Here is a 26,461-nt window from a genome sequence, read left to right on the forward strand (position 1 = left end):
TTAAACTCAATAGAAGAGTACACTTCGAGAGCACACTTAACACGTTCCATGCAGTAACAGACACTCGGTCCCCAGGACCAGACTAGGGCTAGCCTGAACCCTCAGGGTGTGTACAGTGTCCTCAGCACCAACAGGTCTTCAGCACCAACTGTTCTGCTCTCCAGATCTCCTTCCATTGCACGACACATCTTCCTACAAACCCCAAGAGACTAAAGAAAAGGGTATCCTATCGCAAGAAAGTATATTTTTATGTTTCAACCTAAAAATCCTTCAGGGTGAAGGAGCCAAGGCCATGCAATAAAGATAGGAAGCCAGCTGGGAGTCAAACCAACTACCAGTGACTAGCAGAAGTTCAGCTCTCACTATACAATTACTTCCACTACTCAGAGAGCATTATAAACATCCACAGGAGAAACAGATCGTCTTAGTCATGGCAAGTGACAGCATCAGATGTGAACGTCTCTCAGACAATGCTGATGTATCTTCTTACTTGTCCAACGAAAGCCAAGGTAGGTTTAGCTCCCTAAACAAAAAGAAAGAGGGGGTCCCTCATGCATTTTGCTAGATCAGCTTTATATTACCTCTCGGTACACAGGTAAGTTAAGAAAACCGACTCATCCATTCTGGGAGTTAAGAATAAGTTCAAATGAAATGATTTAGCTTTAAATTACTACACTGAGCAGAGATATCATAAGTCTAACTAGAGGGTTAATCAAACATTTTAACATGGACATCTGAATATAGAAAGGCTAGTAATGACACTCCAGTAGAGAAAATCAATCACACCTCCAGTTATAGCTGGTAATGAAAAAAAGATGGAGTATATTAGCCTTAAGAAATAAAAATGCACAGCATTTTGACAATTCCAACCACTACTGGTTTGAGTCACATTAAAACTCAACTCTCCGCCCATTTCCTGGGTACACATTTAGCAAAAGTTTGTTCCATGCAAGAATGGATCAACTTCATGCAAACAAACAGAGTAAGACTGAAAAGTGTGCATAGGAGTATCAGTCCTCATCTTAACTCCACATCTAGCATCAAACTTGCAGAACACAATTTCTGCCTATCATCATTAGCTAATTAGTCTTAAAATGTTAGCTTCTGTTTCTTCTGGGAAAGGAGGAAATGGGGGAAGAGGAGACTGCTCAGACCTATGCCAGCTATGGGTATGCATACACTCTCAACCTGCCTGCTAGCAGTTCCTCCACAGAAACTCCTCAGCCTCCCCTTTGCTAGGAACTGGGAAAGACAATCATCTTCCCATCTCAGACTTTTACCTATCCCTCTTGATTTCCCATCCCAGTACTGGGGCCTCCCTGTTCTGTTCACAGAGAACCCATAAGCTTATACTTCACTCCCTTTGTTCTAGACATCATCTCTTACTCCTGTTTCTCATGCTCTTTGGGTGTTTTGATGCCCATACAGTCCGGAAACCTCTTCTGCCAGCTAAGGGGATTTTTTCTTCTTAAAATATGAAGGGTGCTTATGCCAAAGCCTTTGAATTTGGCACAATCTGGCCCTTGAAACATAAATCTCAGTGTCTACTTTTCCTTCTAAGCCATTTCCACTAAAAAAACATTTTGGATGCTCTTAGTCTAGACAGCAGACAGTTCTCTCAGAATAATGTTGGATAGGCTTGTAAAGCAACCAAACAGTTTTTGTTTAAGACCGATTCATTGCACATTCAGCATATCAAAGCAAATTCCCACAGCAGTCCAGTACTCCATTAACGCTAACTTCAAGCCTTTCTAAGTTGAAAATAGTGTAATGACTTCGGAGGAATTGTTGCTACCTAATGGATCCTTAACCTGGGAAGGTAAAATTCCTTCAGTGGCTCACAACCCAACAGCCTGTAAGAGCTCTGAGTTCAGTTGTGTCAAGAATCTGCGTTTTAATAAACCTCAGGTCATGTATGTGTCCAATCTGGTGAGAACTATGCATTTTAAAAACTTTATGTATTTATATGATCGGTTGCAACAGCCCAGCTGATGAACACATAAGTATCTGATGATTAAAAGATCTTTTTCAAGCAATAGTGAACTGTTAAGTAAATACGTAGTAATTTTCAGCTAGTTATTATTTGGACTTTGTTCTGGAAGAATATTTTTAAAGCTATTTTTTAAAGAAATAACTGCAAGTGACACTGAAATCTGAAGGGTTAGCCACAGACTTTAGAGAAAGACCATCAGCAAACTAACAGTGACTTCAGTTGAAACTAGCTTTAAGAAAGAATAACAATCTCAAGGATCAAGTCAAACATTGTATCAGTGGTTGGCCAATTTAGGACATTTCTTTTAATAAAGAGTAGTTTGGGGATGGTGGGCAAAGCTATGTCCACCTGGCCCAGATGCTCGGGAAGTATCAACAGTCACAGCTCAACTGAACCCAACAAAACTACAAAATCTTGATCTGACTGATGTCATACCTTTTCTATTTTTATTTTTTTTCAAATGGTGAAGAAAAATGGAAGACTACCAGAAATTTTAATTATGGACAAAGCTTTTGCTTGCCACTGTGCCCAGCTAACACCAGTAGAACTAAAAGGTGCCATACAGTAGAAAGATCCTCAGGAAATCCATTAGTGGATTTCAGTCCAGCTTTCAGGACATTGGATCATCTTACAAAATCCAGCATTACCATTGGAAAGTACTCAGTTTAATAGGTGGCAATTTCAAAGAGCAACCAGGGACTGAACTACAAAAACCCAACAACTCGACTTTAAGAAAATAACTACATATATTATTTTCTCTGTTTTTCATCTTTATAGGATAGCAAATCCCTAACAGTGGATGGAATGGACACCCCAGCCAGCCTAAGCCAGGAAAATTCCAGCTTGCTTGCTCTATATTTGTAACATATTTGGCAAAGACATTCAAAGATGAGTTTGGGAGAAAGTTTATTCTGCCACTGTGTATGGCTAAACTTCAGCTACTAAAGCCTTCAATTTATTACTCACTGTTTGCATTACCTTATGGTCTGGGAGTCCTAGAAGAGATTAACGCTGAATGCACACAGGACAAAGACAGACCCAGATCCAAAGAGCTTACAGTTTGGCACCTTGAGGAGAACGAGTTTAATTAAGAAAATACAAGAGGAAAAAAAGAGAAAATAACCAACTATAGCCAAAATTTTTCAACCAAGAGGCCTGAAATCCAGAGCTTAAATCCATATTTAGTCTCATAAATAGAAATGATATATCTAAAGGTGCCAGAAATACGAGTTCATACCGAAGGCCTCGTAAGCCCTCTGACTTAAAAACTCACAAATGCAAACAAAATCAGACTCATGGCCAAGAATACAGACTGAAGCTCAAACTCTATTCTTAAAACAGATCTTCGGCCTTTCCTCCACCTACCGAAGGCATACATTAAAGCTAAGTGTTGGCCTAGATTTCAACCTAAGTTCCATCACTTTTATGAATTCACACCCGTGTCTCAACATCACTGCATAGGTGTTGCTGATGACTTCCCTCTTTAATCATCAGTGCTAATCCTCTGTGTGCGTATGTTTGCACATACATGGCGGGGGGAGAAGGGATGAATCTCCAGTGTCGAAAAATCAGCTGAATGCTGCACTCCCACACTGAGTTTGGCATACGAAAATCATAGGCTTTTCACAACCCTCAGTTATATTATTCATGCAGAATGCACTCAGCTTTCTATTGTTCCTGCTCTCACTGTTTATAAATGAGTCTTTGCTTTATCTGGGGATGGAAGTTCCTTTAAGTTTCCCTTAGTAAAAGTACTTCTGTAATGAGGTGCAGTGCTAGCGCTCAGAGTGTTAAAGAAGTTTCTGGAAATGTTTGTGCTTCTGGAAAAAAACAGTATTTTCTTTCTTTATTGAAGGAAAAATGAACAACTGGAGCTGGTTGATTTGTTTTGGCCAATCTGATACACAGGTTCCTAACTGCTTCCTAAATGTTTTGGAAAATAATTAAGTTCTTCATTCTCTTCTCTGTTACTGCAACATTTGCGGAGGAAATTTCTAAATATGTTGACTCTTGCTTTTACACCTCACTTAAATCTTCCCAGCACTACCATATTAAAAAAAGAGATCCTGAGACATGGTCTTCAAACGTTGCGCATGGCGTAAAAACTATTTCTCATGACAGGACATGAATTGTACCAGAAACTGACGGGCCCTTCTGTTATGGCCAATACAGCTGCAGAAAAACATATAACCCCTTTGTCTAGCAATACTGCGAATTTCATGATTTAGCTTGTTCAACAGTTCAGGCTGTCATCATTAATCCTGGTGATCGTGCAAGATTCTGATGCATTTCCCCAGCTTAGAGTTTCTTCAATCCAATTTAAGTTAATAAACAGTGGACTGAATTGCAAAAGAAAAAAAGAGTAAGTTAATCACATGGCAACTTAATTGCTTTTGGCTTCAGAGGACGTCCTTCTGGTTTGGGTCTAGTATCACAGCGTTTTAAAGGTAGGTGGGACTGTGTCTTTGACTCCTCAATTTGTGGTACACCTTCTGTTTTTAAAGTTCAAAGGACTTCTTTTATGCTCCTATTAAGGCTGAGATATTGCAGATCCAAAGGGGACAACAGACAGAGTGTCACTTGACATACCGAAACCAGAAAACTGGAGTCAAATCCATCCATCCATCCACCTTTTGGAGTGAAAAGAAACTTCCGTTTTGAACTAAGGACTGAAGAATCAGTTTGCCAGTTAATGGAAATACATTTATATTTGATTAATATTAATCAAAGAAACAATTCAACCTCTTTCCAAAACCATCTCCTGCCTACTTGCAAATATCAATGGACTTTATGAAATGGATTTTTTTTGTCTTTTTAGTATCAAGCCCTAACATATTAGCTCTTAACAGAAGTTTAATGAAACCATCCCCAAGAGCAGTATCTTTACGCCAACAAGCTCCATCTTCCGTGGGTTCTCCTAACACTCTGGACTGCCTTCATCCGCCCTCTCCTCTTCTCACCTGTTTTCTCCCTCTGGCCGGATTCTGAGTTTTACCACACCAGTGCAAAGTCTGGGGAACTCCAGTGAACTCCGGGGAAATATATTTCTGGATTTACACCTGCCTAGCCAGCAGAAAATGGAAATTGAGCTGAATGGTATTTAGTTTGCTCATAAAAGGCATTTTTCCCCTTTAATTTATGAGGAAAAAAATAATGAAGTCTAGATTCTATTGCTCATACACATCTTCAGTCGCACCGCATTCCTCAGCAGACCCTATTGAAATAAGCTACTCGCAGACTTTTTCACTCAAAACATACAAGCAGAACTTGCCCTGCAATTAGTAATGGAGAGAACAAAAAGTATTTCTTTCAACAAAGATAAGCACTATAGGTCATTTGAAGGAGTGACAGTAGTGCAGTATTTCAATTGGGTTTAAAACAACAGTTATTTTTTTATATATTTGCAGTTTAAGTGCCAGGTTTTGTCTAAGAAGAAAGAAAAAAGATTGCAAATGTTCCTGTCCCTGCTATATTCCAATTAGTTTTAGAGCAGCGAAAGACGATAGATTAAAACAACCCCACGTAACAGTGGAGAGTAAATAACCTACAAATCTGGAAACTCGTCTGTGTGTGCAACGAGGACTAGCGCTGAGTGAAACACATACAAGGAAAAAAGTGCATTGAAAGAAGCTTGGCTTGTTTTTTAATTTAAATCCATGCCTATTCAAAACAGTCATATCTGAATTTCTAAGAGCAAGCAAAATCACTATGCATTTACCATACTAAATGCCTTTTTCATCAACTAACAAAACAGAACAGATACAAATGAACCAATCAGGGATTTCGAGTGAGCTATCAGTGTTAGAAAAGCTACTCCGCACATTCCAGTTGAGTCACCACAGAGAAGTAGGAAAAAAAAAAAAAAAGGAAAAAAAAAAAGGGAGGAAATAAATTACTGTGTGCAACTCCATCTGCAAACTGCTTCTCCCGCACTGGTATGTAATAAAATGTGTTGCTAAGATACAAGCTGCTAAAGAAGTTCATTAAAGGACACTTTAAACAAAGCTGCCAGACTCTTTTCCCTTTAAAGACTGCTTATTTGGTTCTGTCCCTTGTGTTTATAATTAGATCCTCTATATGAGAGATTGTGCTCCATTCAAGCCCACTCAGCAACGAATGTTAATAAAATAACGTAAATAAGGCACTGGCTTAGGTTGTATATATTTATGGGCTACGGAGCTGTTGACAGAAATACATCTGGATTCCACTTGCATTTTGAAATGCAAACTAAAGCTTTTCCAAGTAGCTTCTCCCCAAGCTGGAGAGCAGAAATGTCAGCTTCTGCACCCAGCTCTCTAACCTAACTTTTAGAAAACACTTTCAGGCAAAGAAAACCAGCTTCTTGCCTGAAGTTGGGAGTTTCTGAGATGCTTCTCATGTAAGCTTTTACGTGTGAGCCTTTGTTATCTACACTGAAATAAAGGCCAAGGTTGTTTATGTCTTTCACCTGGCAATCTTCATCTTTTTCCATCTGGATATGAGTTCCTAGATTTGTGTTAACGATTTGCAGAATTTCCTTGATCTTAATATATTAACAACACAAGTAAGTCTGTTTTGTCACATTTTATTGCCAGGAAAGATGTTATCAAAGAGGTCTTTCTCTGACCTTACATAAAATACCTCTAGTCTCCGTAGTAACATTTTCGTGGTAGATGTATTTTGGCTTTTGTTTTGGTTGAGGGGGAAAAGAATGGGCAAGACATACTTTGCATTTACTCATTGTGGTGACATTGTATCTTAAGAAATAATTCCAGCATTTATGTGTTCGGCACTTAATAACACATGAGATGCATGAATCACAGATGAGAGTTAGTATCAGTGATTATATAGGAAACGTTACTTGTCACTTTGTAACCTGCATCTCATATTAAATTCTGCATCACAGTCCCCAGTATGTATATATTTTTAATTACATTTTCAGGCTCATTTACATGCGCATATTGGCTTTCTGCCTGAATGATATCAAAGAGAAAGACCTTATGCTCACACCCAACCACACACGCACACACACAAGCACATTTATGCACAGAGACACTCGAGTCTGTACATTTCTGAGAATGGAAGCTTCTCTCGTCTTTCTCATTCTTAGAAAAGCTTCGGTTCACCAATAAATCTTTAGGCAATCTTAGCTGATTCAAAGCGCTTTAGAAAAACGGAACATTACGGAAAATGCAGGTTAATCTCTGCTGCATGTCAAAAGTATCAATGATTCTCACTTGACCCATGTTAATCAAAATGTAATATACATTTTCACTTTCTGTAACCTTGTAAGATTTGTCATCAATAGCTGAGTTTGTACAGAAAGGCTACTCCATTCCTTCTCTCTGGATAAGAGGTAAGCTACATCACAAAGTACCAACACGATCAAGTTAAATCAATGTGGAAAGGAAAACGACCTATACACTATATAGATTTAACTTCTGTTTCAAGACCAGTTGTATGCTTCTCTTGATTAAACGCCAGCAATCAGACAAACTTTCAGGTGAACACCCTGTTCTTGCCACAGCCTCAACGCCCAGGCTCTTAGGACTAAATGTCAACTCTGAAAATAAGTCTGCCTCTCAAAAACTCAAATTAACACCACCCATCATATCTACAGAGTTCCCAGATACTTATTGTTTGGATATTACTGCAGCCGCATTTAGGGCCAGTTCTCTGGTTTACTTTCATTCGGTCAAAAGGGTCATTTTGTAGTTTAAACTCGGGCATATATTTAACACCTCCATGGGTTAAAAGAAGAAAATACATCCTCCTATTTTTCCACTGTCTCTGTATATTAACCAGAAGGGTCTGCCTGTACATGTGCAAAAAAGCCCTGTGGTACATATTAGATTTCAATAGATGCTTACTGTTGGCAGTCGCAGGTTGTAGCTAGAACTAAGCCGCATCAGCAATTTCATATGACACTCTGGAAATTGCTACTACATAACAATAAGTAGCTGATTCAAAAAAGGGAGAGAGGGGGGGAGAAAGCATGTTTAAGGAAGTACATTTCGGCTCAAGAGGAACATTTCCAAATAAAAAAATAGTACCACCTTAAGTTAAAAAAAAAAGATGTACATACATTTATAAACATGCGTATAAGGGAAGGGTGTTTAAGGTGATTCAACAACGAGGATTGGATAGACCAAATATGAGTCTGTTAGGTTGAAATAACTGTCTACTTTAATGGCAGAAAGACAAATTTGCATTTCAATTAGTCCAATTCTTTTTTTGTTTTTCTTTGTTCTTATCTGAAACTTGCAGCCCATTTTTATACTTCCCTTACCTCCAACTACTCCGCATGTACCAATTGCCCTCTTTGACATCGTGGCCACACATACACCATTTACCACGGCCTTGTCTTATTGATTTGCAAACTTCTACCCTTTAACTCTATTGATTAGAAATTGTGTTGATGCTTCAGATTTTGTTTTGGGGGGTGGAGGGGAGGGGGAGGTATCATTTTATAATCAAGTACAAAAATACTGCATATTTTATCTTTGATCACAAAGAGAAAGGCATAGAGAGAAAAGTTAAAAGTAACTCTGTATTAACGTGCCTTTATACGCCCTCATGCTTTCAACTTGAAAATCAAATCTGGAATGAGATGAAAAGGGATTTTCTCTACTTGAACATACTAGAAGGGTTTAGAGTGATGCAGTATCCCATTGGAAATGTGATTTAAAATCACCATTCAAAACCCTTTCTCTAGCATCACACTATGGAAAGGAGACGTTTAGAGACGCATTCTCCTTTTCTTCCACAAGCAGAGTGAGTCAGCGGGCCAGATCCCGAAACAAGGTGAACTGGTACAAACATCTGACATGATCCACTGTTCTGGATGAGCTGCACACGTGGCATGAACCAGTGGAGAATTAGTTCCATTAAACCAGAGCTCTAGACAGAGACTCCTGTAGAAGCACCACTTTTAACTGTCCAAGCATCTACAAAAAAATTAAACCAAAATTCTAACTCCCAGATGCAGAGTTCCTCTATAGAACTAAAGTTTCATTGAAGGGGTCTCCCTACCAAAGTATTGTGTACATCTGAACAAATACCTGTTTGCTGCAAGTATGAATTAGATAATTTACAATGTGTAACAGGTAGCAAGTACCGTAAGTGTAAAACCAGAAGTGAAATAAAAAGGTATTGTTGGCATAATTCCTTTTTCTGAATAGACAAAGGCATTGTAAGGAAAAAATTGCTAAATCACAGGGATAATCATCATAGCCAGCTCCTCTAATGAGGCATCATGGGATTACTGGAGTTACTATAAGAGTCATCTTATTGAAGAAATTCAAAGTTAATTGAAATCAATTGTACTGTTCTGACAGCAGGTGTTTTAAGTGGCTAAAATATCAAAGTGAACTCTTTAAAATGGTTAGAATGAATGTAACGTTCACTTTTCAACTCTTAGCCCTGCCAGGTGATATACTGTACAAGTACAGAAAAGTGTACAGTCAAAGAAAAATGCTGGAATGAAATAGCATTTCACATGCCAGTCAAGCAGCTACCAAACAAAAGGTGGTTCTAATCCACCCCCCAGTACACACTTTCATTACGGATGTGCAATTTCCATGAATCTTATGAGGGCAACCTAACGGAAGGCAGAAAGCCACAAGTATACATATTTCCATTGTGTTTCACCTCTATGAAAGTGTCCTTTATTACCCTTTTTCCCCAATATGAACAGGGAATCTCAATATGGTATTACTGAGAGCACTAACAGAATGATAGAATTGCCATTATGCAAACTATATTCCCAAGTTTCTCCTCCAAGGAGCTGAAAGTAAATTCTTCCCTAGTTTTGTCACTTTTTCTACAGATGGCAAAGCAACCAATAAATTACTAGCTTACTAGCTGATTCTAGCAAAAAAAAAAAAAAAAAAAAAAAAAAAAAGGGGAACTGAAGCTTTCTGAATTACAATTCAGAACTAATCTTTATTTTGATCCAGTAAGTTCATTTGGTTCTGCAGTTGTTCAGGTTTCCCAGCAAAGTCAGCGGCACCTCAATGCGCGAAAGAACTGCAAAGTCAAGACCGTATTTAATACCTGTTGTCTTTCTGTTTAAAGACTCAACGCAGTGATTGAGAAGTTTAATACTTCAACTGGGAGCTCATCACCCTGTCTCCCTCAACTTCCGTGAGTGCTCAGTAAGGTCCTTCGAACCAAATTCTGCTGGGATGAACATAGATAGACGCAATTCTTGCCGCAACAAAGAGGAGTGCTGTGTGTACCTTGGGACAGAGCTTGACATTAGGTTCAACATGATTTGGAAATGCCTTTCAGGTTTTACCTCAGTTTTCACAGAAGCTTATAACCCTTATTTTATTTCAACAATTTTGAAAGTACCCAGCCGTATGAAATTCTGAGCTTTGGCAAATGTCAATAATTTCCCCTTTAACATGTGTAAACAATGCTGCCATTTCCAGGCACAGCACAGCATGAATTTCAACAAACCAAAAAACCACTTCCTCCTTTTCCCCAAAACAAAGATACAACATCAGTAAAACCAGACGTCTTGAGCTAAATCGTTTCCAACAACTTGCGTAAGAACTGTACTCAAATTTTAAGAAGCCTAACACTTTCCACAAACAGGCTTTGCTGGTGATCACCAGAGGCAAAATACAGTCAGCGATTTAATTTCAGATATGCTACCCAAAAATACAAACCAGCAATAACACAGGCTGGGAGAGTCTGCCTGAAACTAATGTTGATTTTCTGCATAGATAGTAAATTATGGTAAAGAAATGAGGCAGTGCACAAGTGAATGGCATACACATAATGTCTTTCAGGAAGACATATTTTTATTACTGCGCTCCAGGACAGGCTGTCTGAATTCAGAGTTCATCGCGGTTGAAAATATAGTAGCCCACACATACTCATTGTTAATTTGTAAGACCTGGCTTACCACCTAATACCAATGTCAGTAACAAGTAACTTCTGACCAGAGGTTAAAGGTTTGTTTATTTGTTTATCTTGATCTATTAATTAATAACAGACAACTTTCTAAAATTAAAAGACCCTTAATGACTCTTTAAGGACATAAAGAAAGCAAGAAACACATGCAGCAGAGCACCTCTGGTGTGCTTTTAAGGCCAATGCTGGCTCTTATGATAGCTCTTTTATTTACATATAAATGCTTGTTGCTTGACAATTTAGATAAAAATGTTACTGCTGCTCTGCATGTGCTGTAGATTGAAGGTGTAAAACCACTGGACCAACTAATGGAGTCTTCACACATCATATCTTGTTAAAGAAGAGGTAACCCACTCTCAAATGCTATTACAATTCATCAAAACTATAGTCTACGAAAGATACACCTCTAACAAAAGTCTAACTTTTGTCCTTCTGAGTAGGATGCCAAATTAAGTGTTGATTGAAGCTGCACCATTTCAATAATGAAAATGATGGCTCAACAGTACTTATCTGAAAACACTGGGAAAATATTAAAATGTCATTTAATTCCCTATTTCTCTAAGCCACCAACATAAAAGAAACATCGACGACTGACCAGGGATCTTTATTAGGTTGCAACTTAAAATCCAACTGTGCATAAAGGTCTACTTTATACATTCACCTCGTGCACCAAAAGTTGAGTTTGTCATTCCGTCCTTTCTGCCTTTACTTGTAACTTTCAAGGAAAGGAAATATTGCCACAAATGCCAATGGCTACGATGGAAAACTGATGAATAGGGGTACTGAAAGATAACATTCACTCCTGCTATATTTCTAACAGATGTGGATGATGTGATCATCCATTCATTTTACTAGCTGTTTCATCATCCACATGTGCAGTTTAATTGAAATGCAATTTTAGCATCCTTTGTATTCAGTGCGTGCACAATCAAAGGTATACATTATTGAATTATGAATTAGTTGTGCCTAAACAAATCTTGGGGGGGCAAGGAGGGAAGGAATGTAAATACATATGTAAAAATAACCTCCCTACTTACACTGCCTACTTAAGTTTACATCAGTGTTTTGGTACAGCCACAAAAGTGAGAGCTTGAAACCGCTAAATGGCTCCCACATTAGCCTATCTATTGTCTCAGTAGCCTTCAGTGCACCATCTTCATGTCCTCAAGGACTGATAGTTCACTTACAAGCCATTACCTGAGGAGCAACTACTAAGTATAGCAAAGCTGCGAAGTTACACGATGATTTTGTGACTTGGTCAAAGGCTAAGACCTCCAAACTCATTTCACTTGTGACCCAAGAAAGATTTCAGTTTAGACCTCCAGAGGTGGCAGTCTGGAGCAAGAGGACTCCTCATCACCAGGTAGTCTCTTATTTGTAAGCTCGCTTTGCACAGGATGTTGAAATCAGTAAAAGAAATCTAGGTTTTTGCCTAAAAAAATGGTAGGTTTCCTGCTAGGCCAAATTTGCTGTTTACAGAATTTTAGTATTTTCTGTTTAATTACTTCATAGTTTATAAATTTATTTACAAGATTATGAGAAGGGCAAGTCATAAATATACAACGATTGTTTACTAGTTAGTTTGGATTATACATAAATATGTTGCACAAGCTTCGCAAAAACCTTTCTCACCCAGCTGAATCAGAACATTCAAACTGTATTTTCAAATGTGTCTCTCTGCCTTATCTAAATTCCAACATGACACATAATAAATAGCTTCTCATTTACTATCATCATAAAATTTTAAACAGCCTTGAAATAGTTGCTACAATACAGGGGAAAATGATCAAATGTATGTTCTAAATACCCACTTAGAACAGTAAAACTATTTCCATATTGAAGAACGAACACATAAAGATGCATTGTTGCAGTAAAGGCTGTTACCTTGTTTAAAAAAAAAAAATCTTCTACTCAGTATAGTAGTATTAGAGTCAACAACTTGCTGTTTTACACTGCAAAAAAGGACTAACAGCCCTTAGCTATCATGTAGTGTCAGATTTGCTTTAAAAAAGAAAGTATCTGATTTGATTCTATACAGTGATTAAACATCTTTGTGCTCTGCTGAGTAGGGTATTCTATCCCCTCCCCCCTCCAAAAATGGCATCAAAGCAATCAAAATGGTAATGTTCAGCATGAATGGGGCCCCATCCCCCACCTTCAAACTCTGCAGACTTTTCTCCATGTTAGAAGAAACCAACACCCCTTCCTCACAAAATGGAAGCTTCCACTACCAAATTGAGAGTGCTGACAAATTCTGATTACAATAAACTGGGAGGAAAAGGGTGGCAGAAAATCACCATTACCTATGGGCACAGATTACATATGCACGGATCACTTTTCAACTTTAACCGCAACTCCAGCGAAACGAAACAAACAGAACAAAACAAAACAAAAAAAATCAGAAAAAAGGAGGGAAGAAAGGGGTGGAATGCACACGTGCCCCCTTCCCCGCTCCCCCGGGGGTCCCTCGCCGGGAGGCAGGCGGCGGCTCCGGGGCCGGTAGCCCGGCGCCCCGCGGGCGCTGTCCCCGGCCCTGGTGCTGAAAGGGCTGCTGCATTCCGGAGGAACCGCGCTCGCTGCCGCCGCCGGCGGGGCCGGGAGCCGGGGGACGGGGAGGGGAGCTCAGCACAGCCGCGCCGGCCCCCCGGGGAGGTGGAGGGAGCGGAGCGGGGGGGGCATGAGGGTCAGGGGGTGGAGAGGGAAAGTTCACCCCCGGGGGGGTGGGGGGCTCAAGCCGGCAGATCTCCCGCTGGCTTTGTCAACTGCCCTTCCTGCACTGGAAGTCCTGAAAGTGGGGACAGGGGGCCCGGGGTGGGGGGAGTGGGGGTGCGGATAGTTCGGTGAGTGTGAGTGTGCGGGCGTGAGTGTGCGCCCGGCGGCGGCGGCCGCTGTCCGCGGTGCTGAAAGCCCGCCGCCCCCCGCCGCGCCCGGCAACTTTCCTCCCGGGGGGGTGGGGGGAGCGGGGGGGGGGGGGGGGGGAAGCGGGTCACGGGCGGAGCAGCGGGCCCGGGGGTCACTCGGCACAAAAAGAGAGATGAGAAAGTTTGGGGAGGGCGGGGGGGAGGGAGGGAGGAAGGTTTCTGGTTTGTTTTGTTCCCCTCCTCCGTTTTTGTTGGGTTTTGGGTTGTTTTTTTTTTTTCCTCCGGCAGCTGAAACAGGTTAATCTGTTTTTATTCGTATTTTCGGAAGGGGGAAAAAAGTGAAAGTGCCTAAGTGAACTCGAATCAAAAGCTAACACGTCAGATCAGACCAAGGGAAGAGAAAGGCAAGTGGGGAGGGAAAAAAAAAAAAAAAAAAAAAAGAAGTAGAAGAAGAAAAGAAATAAAATAAAGTGATCAATAACAATCAGTTTTGTAATCAAACCCAGAAATGGCTCCGAACTGGGCTCCAGCCTCCTCCCTCCCAACTCTTGCTCTGCACATTACACGGAAGTGCACAAAGTAGCCCAAGACAGGAGAATTTTCCATATTCCTAAAACATGTCGACCAACTCAAAATGGACGCCTCATTTTTTTTTTTTTTTTTACGTTTTAACTACTGCTTATCTTTTTACTACTAGTACTAAAATCATTCTTTCCCCCAGCAAGACATCCGAGAATCCGACCTCATTTTGAAAACATGCATTTTCTTACTTTACGCTTAGGAAAATGGATGTTATATTCTCTGCTGTCGGTATTTTTCAGCTAACGCAGACACTTTTCGGATGTTTAGAAAGTGCATTGTAAAAAAACAAGAAGAAAAAGCAAACACAACTGAATCGATCTGTGCCTTACTTGTTTCTCATTAAGAGCTGCTATTCTTGATTGCCTTTCGTGGAGTTGTTTCTTAAGATCCCCGTTCTGCAAAAACGGCAATAAGATGCATGTTAAAGGCAAAGTGTAAACTAACCCCTGTAATGAATAAACTTGCGATCTAGAAATTGTTCAAAGGCAAAACCCTTCCACCGAAGCCGTACGAAAGCATGCACACACAAAACACCCTCCTTAGTAAGAAAGCTCCGTGCAGGCTACAAAATGAGATCTCTTACTGATAAAGTTTCTCATCCTGCTGTCCCAGCACAACTGCGCTTATTACAGCAGGGATAAAATACTGAAGAAGAGGAGAAAAAAAAAAAAAAAGATCTGCATTTACCTGTGGATCTTGCTTCATCTGTGCAACTAGTTTCTATAAAAAAAAAAAAAATCACCCCCCAAAAAGGAGGAATTAGAAACTGTTTCAAGTTTAATGGATTTTTTTAAATGTATGTATGTGTGTGGACGGGGGAGGGAGGGGGGTAAGGAACAAAGAGGCAAGTAAACACTGCGAGTCAGTTTCAAGCAAAGCTCATAAATATTCAAGTCTCGTCCTAATCTCTCCAACACACACACGCACACGCACACACTCGCTCACACTCACGCACCCGCGCACACACACTCACACAAGCGCCGACCGCAGCGTTAACTCCGCAGCTCCACAGCACACACACGCGCGCACACACACACACACACACACACAAAAACTCAGCCAAACAAGCCGCAAAACTACTTTGGCGAAGTGCTCGCCATTGCCGCGGGGGCCGGGGGGGCCGGGGGGGACCCCGCCGCGGCCCCGGCCTCCCCCGCGCCCCGGCCCCGGCCCCGGCCCCGCTCCCCCCGCCCCTGATCGATAGACCCTGCGACAAGAAGCAAAGGCTACTTGCTAAGCATGCAACACTGGCTGCCTTCCGATCCTCCTCTCCCTCTAACGAGCACCGGGGATGGAAGAGCATTTTTTATTTGCTTATTATTTTATTTTTTTTTTTTACCTGATGACATTGGATTTCCACTTTTAACGCCTCTTGCAAGCTGTGTAGCTCCATCCCTGCAACTTGCCAGGCACTTTCCTGCCACTTTCAGATCCGAATGAAGTTTTTTTGTTTGTTTGTTTGCTTTGGTTTTTGGTTTGGTTTTGTTTGGCTTTTTTTTTTTTTTGCTCCCTTTCTTTTCTCTTTCTTTTTTTTTTTTTTTTGGCTTTTTTTTTTTTCTCTCTCGCTTTTTGCAACCGACCCGCCAGCCAGCCAGGCAGCCACCCCTCCCTCCACGGCAGGAAAAAAAAAAAAAAAAAAGAAAAAATTAAAAAAAAAAAAAGGTAGGAAAGAAAAGCCAGGAAAAATTTAAAAAAAAAAAAAAAAAAACAGGAAAAAGGAAAAGGAATGGCAGTACCAAGAATAAGAATATTAAAAAAAAGCGACAACAACAACCGAAAGAAACAACTACTCAGTCTGCAAAGCAAGTTCTTTGCCTCTTTGCTGGGGACACAGACTCATCACTCACTTTCCGCCAAAGTAGGGGGGCCCCTCCCCCCGCCCCCCGCCCGCGCGCCCCCCGCGCCCCCCCCGCCGCCCCCGCTCCGCCCCGCAGCCGTTCCGCCGCCTCCCGCCGCCCCGCCGCCCCCGCCAATGGGGACGGCAAGGGCTGAAAACGGGAGGGACTATATTTCCTCGGAGTGCGCGCCTTGATTTCACTTTGCCTGGGGAAAAAGTTGTGCCTCGGCTGTCAATGCTCATTCGGCGGTGCCCGGATGGAGCGGGGGGGGGGCGGGCGGGGAGGGGCGGGGCGGAGCGGCGGGCACTGAAGGCTTGCGGCCCGCGCATGCGCCCTGCTGCCGCCGCGGCGGCGGGCGAGAGAACAACAAAGTGCCGGCGCGCGCGCGCGCGCTCCCCGGCGCGAGGGCGCGAGGGCCCGCGGGGAGAGGGGCGGGGCGAGGGGCGGGGCGAGGGCGGAGGGGCGGGGCGAGGGCGCCATCGCCCCCCCCCACCCCCCAAATCGCCTCAGGGCTGGCGCCGCGGCCGGGGCTGCTGCGCGGCGGGGTACCGCGGCCTTCCCTCCCGCCCCGCCGGTGGCCGCGGGGGGCTGCCCTGGGGCGGGGGAAGGGACCCCCCCTCAAGGGACCCCCCCTCCCGCCCCCCCAGCTCGGCAAGAGACGGGTCCCAACGGCTGAGGAGGGAGAAGTTTCTCCCACTTCCCCCCCCCCCGCCATCTTCTCCGCGCACTCCCGCCCTGCTGCCCCCCGCTCCCGTTCCTGGAGCTCCTCTCCCCGGCCCCGCCGGCGCGGGATTCGCTGCCAGCCGGGGCAGCCGGCGGAGCCCTTCCTCACCCCGTCCCGCCGCAGGCCGGCGGGGCCTCCCGCTGCCATGCCGGGGCTGTGAGGGGCCCCTGCCCGCCCCCGGGGCGGCTGCGCGGCGCTGCCCCGCGGAGGGCCCCGCCACCCAAAAAACTTCCTCCAGGCTCCTGCCCCCGTCCCGGCCGTCCAGGGGGACCCGGGCGGTGCCGGCGACCCCCGGCGCTGCCAGCAGGAGCTGCCTTCGACTCCGAGTGGGGTTTCACCCGCTCCTACGCACAGCTTCAGGCCCCAGGCTGCCTGGCCCGGGGGGTCACTCGCCCCCCGGCAGCGCCTACCTTTACCTTCTCCCCGCTCACCCCATCCTCGGCCGCCCGCTACTCGCCAGAAGCTGCTGTACCCCTGGGCTGGGCCACTGCTGGGGTGCTCCCACCTCGAAACGGGTTGTCGAACCTGAGCCACGTTAAAAAACAGACAAAATATTTTTAGAGGAGCTAAAGTCTTCTGGCGGGCGAGTTGGTTTTAGGTCTGCGGCTAACGGAGAGCGCAAGCGCCCGAAGAGCAAGTTGCAGCAGCTGAAGGGGAAAGGGATGGGACCTGTGGAACGCTCGGGCACGCAACCCATTCCAACGAACCTGCTGCCGAGGGATGGCAACACGGAACCACGGCCTCGGTTTAGCTACTAAATAACAGCAGTAAGACTTTAAACCGACATGGAAGGGTTGGCTTAAGTGGATAGGCCGGTTCAACCAAGCCAAGCCACGGTTCCTTGGCCGCCAGTAACAGATACATGTCCCAGTGGGTCACCCTGCACCGCAGATGTGGTCTAGATCAGGTGCGGACAGAAACACATCACATTCATGTTTATGTCACTTTTGTTCCACAAATACGTGACCCGGCTTCGGGTCATGGGGACAGACACTACCTGATCCAGCATCAAGCCTGCTGTCAATTTTTAAAATACATTTAAACCAGCAGCACAAATTTATAGGAAGTCAGTGTTTTGCCATGTGGCTGCAGTATTTTCAGTGCAGTAATAGGAGCCGTGCAGTTAGATTTACTGGCGTCTTGACACATGGCCGGAGTGGGGTTGGAAGCCAAAAATAACGCTCAGAACAATTTTATCGACGACCGTCAAAATTTAGGGCACATTTTAACAAGCAGTTAGATGATAGAGTGCTGGGGACAAGAACCTTAATGCGTCCATACTCCCATTCCTGCAATGATTGAACGCTGATATTTTATTTAAACTGCACTAAAACATTAAGTTAAAACTCACCCTAAATGATTAGTCGGTATTTAAAACACTGCTGTGCTCCAGATGTGCTTGGATGCCAATTTTAATAACTAATTAAATTAATCTCAAAACTAATTAAAGACACAAAAACCAACTTACATCAGCTATACTGTAATTAAAGCTGTTTTGAGATGTAACGTGCTGGGATTCCAAAATATTGTATCCAATTTTCATTAAACTTCTCAAATATATCCTGTCCAAACATAACACAACTTCTTACCTTAAAATCATATAAAGATTCATGGCGAAATATTCTCAGTCTGCCAAGATTAGGAATAAAGACTAAATTGAAAATCTCTATTAACCTTACAATTAAAAACATTATTTTAGAAGAGCCTTATCCAAGTTAGCAATGTTTGTTACGGTAACGGACTACGTTTACAGCATTTGTTTAGTGTCTGCACATGGCTTGAACAGGTAAAATCAAGAAGCTAGTTTCACTCTTTATCTCAAGATAAAGTCTAAGTCACTTTGTTTTCCGTAGTGTACTTGGTGTCTGGATTGAAAATATCAGAGGGGGTGTTTAATTCTCAACCAATAAAATGGCTTTGCTGTACAAGGCATTTCTAAAATCTAAACTCTACTCACATTTGTAAGGACAAACAGGCCAATCTTGCAGATACTGATGAATATGAAATTGTTCCAGCGTAGAATCAGTGTAACTTCTCACGCGCTCTGTACAAAGGTATTTTGTAGCGCTAGACCCAACAAAAGTAGGGTTTGCAAGGTACATAAATACCTGATAAGATCTCACATCTGAAGTAAGGTGCTGTGAGTAGACTAGGCTTCTAAGCAGTTATTCGGAAATTCAAAGTGTCTCTAAACAAGCTAACAAAGCGTTTGAACTAACTTTTGAAAAAGGGAAGCCTGAAGGTTTTTGTAAATTGGGAGTGTTACCTTTGTAAGCTCTGGTTGTATCAGTGCAAAATTCTGTGAGTTCAGAACCAGGCCATCAGCTAAAACTGGCTAAAGTAGTCAAGTATGAGTTCTTTATGTATTAGTTGTTAAATTCATTGACATCGTGCTGGCTGATCTGTTTTAATGCCTATTTCATTGGTAGATCAAAGAGACTTTTTCTCAGTATTATGCAATAGTCACTTGTTCATCAGAATAAAAATAGGAATTTACTGTTAGCCTAACTTCTTGCAAAGAAGTCTACAGTTTCATGAAGTGAACAATTTTATGACATTGCCTGCAAAGGCCAAGGGTTATTGTCTTGTCCTTCCCACATCACTGAGGTGCCAACAGGAAAAGTTTAGAAATTTGTTTCAATCTGCCCGCCATTCAAAAGTTGGTTTATACATCTACAATGCTATGATGGGTCACAGATTTTAATATAAATATAAAACATAATGAATCACAGAATCACAGAATCACTAAGGTTGGAAAAGACCTGTAAGATCATCAAGTCCAACCTTAAAAAAAAAAAAACAAAACCAAAAAAAACCAACACGACACACCAAAAACCAACGCACCCAACACCACACAGCACCATGCCCATCAAGCTACATCCCACAATGCCACATCCACACGCTCCTTGAATACCTCCAGGGAGGGTGACACCACCACCTCCCTGGGCAGTCTATTCCAATGTTTCACTACTCTCTCAGTAAAGAACTTTTTTCCTAATATCTAGCCTGAACCTCCCCTGGCGCAACTTGAGGCCATTTCCTCTAGTCCTGTCACTAGTCACTTGGGAGAAGAGACCAACACCCACCTCTCTGCAACCCCCTTTCAGGTAGTTGTAGAGAGTGATAAGGTCTCCCCTCAGCCTCCTCTTCTCCAGGCTAAACAAGTAGGTTGCTTTTCATTTATTGATACTGCTTATATTGTTTTCCAGGGAAGTTGTGTAAAATACATTAATCTGTCAAATACATTTATGCAATAACATTATGCAGTCACCTATAAAAATGTTAACAGCTTTATGCAATTTACTTGGAGATTATGGTGGCAAAAGTCATCCTGCTTGCTGGAGGGACATGAGAGCTCAGTGAGCTTCCCTTCCACCTATGCAGCTGCGTAAGGGGCGCTTACAGTTTAGCTGGAAAATGCAAAGGGAGTGGGAGACCAAGTAGAACGGCTGGCAGCGTTGCAGAGGAGTCTGCTTAAGCATGGAAATTTATGGTCGGTGCTAACCAAAAGAAGTCATGTTACGTGTTATGTGATTAAACACATTTTTCATTGACCCCTGGAAAGATTATCCTTGCTCATAGAAGTTGTGGAACTTCAGAAGTCCTCCAGAAGAAACTGTACCCTTCCTTTCTCCTCGCAGTGGCGATCGTGTTCAGGGCCTGGATGGGGACTTTCACATACAAAAATACTCTGCAGTCCTGGCGTAAATGTGTGTGTTCTACAGTGAAATATAAATGTAACCTCTCTGCTGCCAAAAGTTTTGTTGGTTTCTGTATGACATTGTTTGGATGAATAAGGACCAAGAGGCCAATTTTACAAACACTTCTGTTCATTAAAAGCTTTCTGCATGTGAATGAATTTGATAGTCCTTGGTAATAAAGTTACTTATGTGCACAAGCATTTCTAAATCAGATCCCTTTTCTGCAAAAAGCTATTGCAGAAATGTATTTGACAGATTGACCTACGTTACAGGATTATCTAAAAATGCACAGTACAGTGTCAACAGAAGAGCAATAAATGACACTTTTTGTAACAATATTTCCTGCATACAGAGACTCAGGACCAATCATTGTCTCAAGAACACAAGACACCCAAAAGCTCTTGCTTCTAATGCGTCTAATTACAGGTAGCCAGGAATGCAACACCTGGGAGTCGAATCTCACACTTCAGATCCCCACAAGAGGCAATGATGTTCCTCCCTTATCAGATACTATTACTGACTCAGGAGAAGACTTGCAAAGCTACAAAGGAGAATAAGGCACTTAATTGCTTTTGGTAATGCCATATTTCAATTACAATTAACTTGGAAAATCCACCTCCCCCCATACCCTTGTGTAATATGCTCCCTCTCTTTTCTACGAAGAGTCCTACAAAGATGTGGAGGAATAAAGTACCGGACAGTGATTTGTAAAGACAATCAATGGCTTTATTGCAAATTCCATGTACTTCAAATTCCTCTTCCCAAACTGGCAAGATAATAAGATCACAGGCAGCTGAACAAGAAGGGAGCAGCTGCTCAACACAGGCTGCCGTGGGAAAGTACTTGATGTGAATGGCAATGTACCATGCAGGTTCATCTTTGTACAAGCCAGTATCCACTTTCCTGCAAGGGCAAGGATATGAAGAACAATGAAATGCTGATGTCTAAGATATGCAGGAGGCTGCAACGTTCATCTGAAGATCTGATCCTCTGGGTTCGTTTCTAAGTCTTCAACATCCTCACCGTCTCATTACCTGGAGTGCCCCTATCCCCACAATTCCTTTGCCAGAGTTGCAGATCATTCACCCTCCACAGGTTCATAAGTTAGCCCTTCCATGCAGTTGCAAGAGGAATTGTGTCCTTTCCCTTCCTTTACTTGAGTAAAATCAGGGTGACAGGAGCAGAACTTATTCTCCTTTGATTGCTTCTGCATCATGCATTTGAAAGCTGAGAGGACCCCAACTATTAATGACGCATTGTTAGACAACAACATCAGACTGCATTTCAATTCCTTTGGAGATTCAGTGGGGGAAAAAAGAGTTACCCTACCAACCGTGATAAAGACCTCCGCTGAACTTTGGCAACCCCCACTTAACTGAAATTCCTTAAGCTATTATTCCTTGCGCACAACTTTCCTCCTCATCTTGCTGTCGTCTGGTTTTTTTTCAGCATGCTTTCAATTCCCTCCAGCTGCTGCTCAACTCACATATTTTATCCAACCTGATCCTGCTCCCTCAGATGGTTCTGGAAGTACAATGACATGGCAGCATCAGGTGCCTGCAGATGAGACAAGCATTTAAGATACTTCAGCATGTCTCCAATGGTGATCTGACATCTAGTGATCTTTCGTCAATACAGACGAATCGTTTCACCCACTCCCATCCCCATCTTCTGCCAGAAAATCTTTGACTCCAAATAACATTTATTCCTCTAAGGTAGAATGGAAAAGAAGCAGCAAATCAGCATCTTACCAGATTTCTCACACTGATGTTATGACTATGTAATATTGTCATTTATGAACTACGTGATGTAATGGAGACTATTACATTTGGAGATAATCTGAAGTTTGGAGGGCAATACATATGTTAAAGGATAGGATGAGAGTTCAGAATGATTGTGACAAATTGGAGAAATGGTCTGAAAAAGTAATCTGCAATTCCATATGAACAAGTGTTAGAGATTAAATTTAGGCAGATATAATCAACTTCATAAATACAGACATAGGAACTAACTGCTTAGATAGTGGTTCTGCAGAAAAGGGATTTGAGTTTATAATGGATCACAAGCTGAATGAGAGTCAAAAACGTCAGGTTGATGCAAAAAGGGCTGAGATGCATAAACAGGAGTGAAGTCATTAAGATACATGAAATGATCCTTCTGCTCTAATCAGCACTGGCAAAGCCTCAGCTGGACAGCTATGTCCAATTTTGAGTACCACACTTCAGGAAACGTGGCTGAATTGGAGAGAAAGCAGAGGACATCAGTAAGAGCAATCAGAGGTCTGGAGAATGTTTAATCTGCAAAGAAAGCATTAGTTAAAGGCTTGGAGTCACTTAGGCCAGCAGGAGGACTGAGGAGAGACGTGTTAACAGTCTTTGGACATACAAAAAGAGGAAGGAAATAACTAGTTCTTCTCATCCAGAGGGAGAGAACAGGAAGGGGTCAATGTACATTGCAGCGAGGCAGAGTCAGACTAGCCATTACAAAAACATATCTAAAGGTAATGGCTAGGTACACATTCCCTTTTGGAGATGCTGGAATCACTGGTATTGGAGATCTCTAACAACAGGTTAAACAAACAACATCCAGAAGGGACAGGAATATTGTTTGATACTCTCTTGGAGGAATGGGAGTGACAAGATGACCTCTTAAGACATTTTCTGGACCAGTATACTATTATCCCTCTGACAATACAGCTGATGTATTATATTAGCATACCCTAAATTGCATCTACTACCAGCTCTCCTTTTTCCTCACAGGGTTCCTCCTGTTGATACTCAGCTGTCCTGTCTTACATTTCACTTTCTAACTGGCCACATACAACTCTTACTTCCCAGTTACCTGATTACAATAGGTATTACCTTACACCTTGCACCCTATTGCTTCTATTGTTAAAGCATCATAAACCCAAACTTCCCATTGATTGCTTGAATAGCAAAAGGAGAAAAAAGTGATTCCCTATGCCCATATTCCAATTACCAGGATTTTTAGACTTCCAGTCACCAGCATCTAGGGGCGGTAAAAGAAACAGAGCAGGCACAGTTTGTGATAATTCAAAATGTAAAACACAACTTGAAAGAAGTCTAAAATACTTCTGGTTTTGAAAGAAGTATCAAGATTTTTCTGAACATGCTTATTTTCTTGCTTTACTTTTTCCACATCCACAGAAACGATTTATACATACTGACTTCTCAGAAATACTCTTAGTATCAGTCAGCACAAGCACAAGATCCTTCCTAACTGAAACACTCTGGAGGCTCGTAGATACAAACGCACTATCCTACCTTTCTTTGTGAGAGAAGGATCACATCAAAAACTGTAGAAGTTACGGTATCAATATAACATAAGACAGGATGTTGTTCTAGGGTACTGTCATAATCTAAAAGCAGATACGCAGCAATTTTAGAGTACAACCAAAAGACAACGATACTCACTTTGGCCCGTCTCTAAAAGTTACTTCTACAAAACTGGCACCCACAGTGGAAGACCTTGAGGCTTTTCCACAGTCTTTATCCTATCGTTATAAGGGCAAATTTCCTTCCCCTTGCTCTAGCGAGGCATTCAGGATTTGGCTCGTGGGATTTTCTGTCATGCTACATTCATTCATATCAGCTGCATCCCAGTTCTGGAACACAGATTTCCTCAACACAGGAACAACAGGGTTTGTTTTTCCTCAACAACAGGGTTTGAGGGCCCAGGAGACCAGATTTGTAAAGGTATTTACACCTCTAACTTGAATCCCAAGCACCTTTAGAAATCTGACTTGTCCTGCAAAGCACCAATTTGATTTCAGAAGGTGTTAGGTGCCTGTATACCCTTCAAATCCAGCTTTTCCCTTGAGGTAGGAGCTCTTCATCTTGTAGTCTCAAGTCCTTTGTTTGCAATTAAATGGTTTCCTTTCCATTATCAGCTCTAGGCATTTCTGTAGTTATAACAATCTCCCTTGTTCTCCCATTCTCTTATAAGCACTTTCCTGTTCTGCCTTTCATCCTGTCCTTCCATCTCTCTCTTATATTTCCCCTGATTTCTCCCAGATATCTCATTTTAGCCTCCTATCTGAATCACAGGATCAGACCTACTAAGCAGACTCTGAATCTCAGGGTAGGACAAAATTCTATTCTATGTATAGACAACTCTTCCTGACTTCAATGGAAAATGCCTGATGACATCTGCAGGAAAGGTTTGGCCCTTTAAATGCAAAATGCCACCAGTATTTTTATGCATTTGACAAACTGCCAGCGTGTTACATGACAGTGTAAATCATCAGCTGGCCTTTTGCTTTCATTTCAGTCCTTGACAAGTCCCTCCCTGTGCTGTCATACCCACAGGTAAAAGGACTTCTGCAAAAAGCAGACATTCTGATGCAAGGAAAAAAATCTATTAAAATCAAAACTTTTGGCACATTTGCAAGTCTCAGCAGCAGTGCCCCCATGCTGTTTTTATGAAAAACAGCTGCATCAGTAAGCGTAATATAGGACTGCAGGTAAAAGGGATAAACAATGCATTTCTCTCTCTTGTCAGGAGTGATCATGAAGAACTGACTTAAGTTCCGTTACTCATCCCCCCAAAATCACAAGCTAGGTACACACGCCTTATTTGGGGGCACAGAGGTAATGTCAGCTCCATTCTTCACCCAATTTCTTTTTTTTTTCTAAATACCAAACTTAGTTTTTGTATGCTGCTTCTCACATATCACGTACTCTACAGTGCCTGGTAAAGTAAATGAGCTGCTTTTTGGAAGCATGATTCCCTATAAGGGATTTTTGTGTTCATTTTCCCTAAGAAGAGTTAAAACAAATAGTTCTCTTCTCAGTTGATTCTTTTTGTTTTGAAAGAACAACATTTTGAATCTCCCTAAATAGACTTCTACACCCCTGTAAATGACTATACAAAATGTGTAATACTGTGCAAACCCAAGCTCTAGTACTGTCCCCATATTATAGAGCAACCTCTGCGGAAAGGTAGCGAAGATCCACATAGCCCTGGATATTTGGGAAAAGCCAGTCAAGAAAATGCTTTTTCTGGAGAAGGTTCCTACTGTGCCAAGGAGTTGTACAGTGTACTGCCAGTGCAGAAAGAACACCGAGGAGGAGGTGTGCTTGGGCTGAACTGCTGAAGCAAGTCCTGAGAGTGTAACACACCCCTGATTTACACCTGGGGTGTCAGTGCAAAGTATAATCGCTGCCTGCGAGATTTAAATCAATGCCGTGTGATTTTTAAAAGCTCTCATACTGGGCTAACATCACTAACTTTGAAGTGAAGGGTAAAATGCAAATGAGGTATAATAATGCTAGTGCTGAGCGCTTCTGAAAATCCCTCCCATGACCTTGAGACTCAAGGAATACTTTAAAATTTGATCAGCAAATTCTGGGTGATTCTCTTCTCATGTTGGAAAAGGTGCTATCTTTATTTTCTGGAGAATCAAGTCACTTTGAGATGTATCAAGTTACATACCTGAAAACAAAGGGTAGCTAAATTCACTAGCTTTTTAATTTTTTTTTTAATTTAGGCTAGAAGCATAAGAATTGGGGCATATAGCTAGTAAAGCTATCGTGCCAAGGTTTAAGGGGTCTAGAAAAGGAACTTCCATTCTCCGAGTGACTTACTCACTTGGACTTACGATGCTCCATTATTTTTAGAATATGTGCATTCACACTTGAGTCCCATTGAGTCATTGAGATTGGGCTCCTAATCTCCTTTGAGAAAAGAATCCTATCTCTGCTGAGTATCACCTAGTCCCAGATGTTTCACATTAATGAAGAATTCAACAGGATATTGGAGTTCATCACAAGTTCTCTCCTCATTTTCAGTCGACCTGTCTCCGTCCTCAGGAATGGGCAGACCATACCTTCCAGCATCAC

General features: G+C 42.2%; 1 protein-coding gene across 3 annotated transcripts in view; it reads right to left on the reverse strand.

Moving 5' to 3' along the window:
• PHF21B (PHD finger protein 21B) overlaps positions 1–15,730 on the reverse strand; it is a 166,658-nt gene extending 150,928 nt beyond the window's left edge. For 2 of the 3 annotated variants that reach the window (XM_059816751.1, XM_059816750.1), the window contains exons 1-3: positions 15,677–15,730; positions 15,025–15,057; positions 14,667–14,732 (exon numbers count right to left, since the gene is read on the reverse strand). In XM_059816751.1, coding sequence (XP_059672734.1) covers positions 14,667–14,732; positions 15,025–15,057; positions 15,677–15,730 — 153 coding nt within the window. The remainder of the gene's footprint in view (positions 1–14,666; positions 14,733–15,024; positions 15,058–15,676) is intronic. The other variant, XM_059816752.1, reaches the window with a different exon arrangement.
• Between the last annotated feature and the right edge of the window lie 10,731 nt (positions 15,731–26,461).

Source organism: Gavia stellata, chromosome 4 (genome assembly GCF_030936135.1).
Source record: "Gavia stellata isolate bGavSte3 chromosome 4, bGavSte3.hap2, whole genome shotgun sequence".
Classification (NCBI taxonomy): Eukaryota; Metazoa; Chordata; class Aves; order Gaviiformes; family Gaviidae; genus Gavia; species Gavia stellata.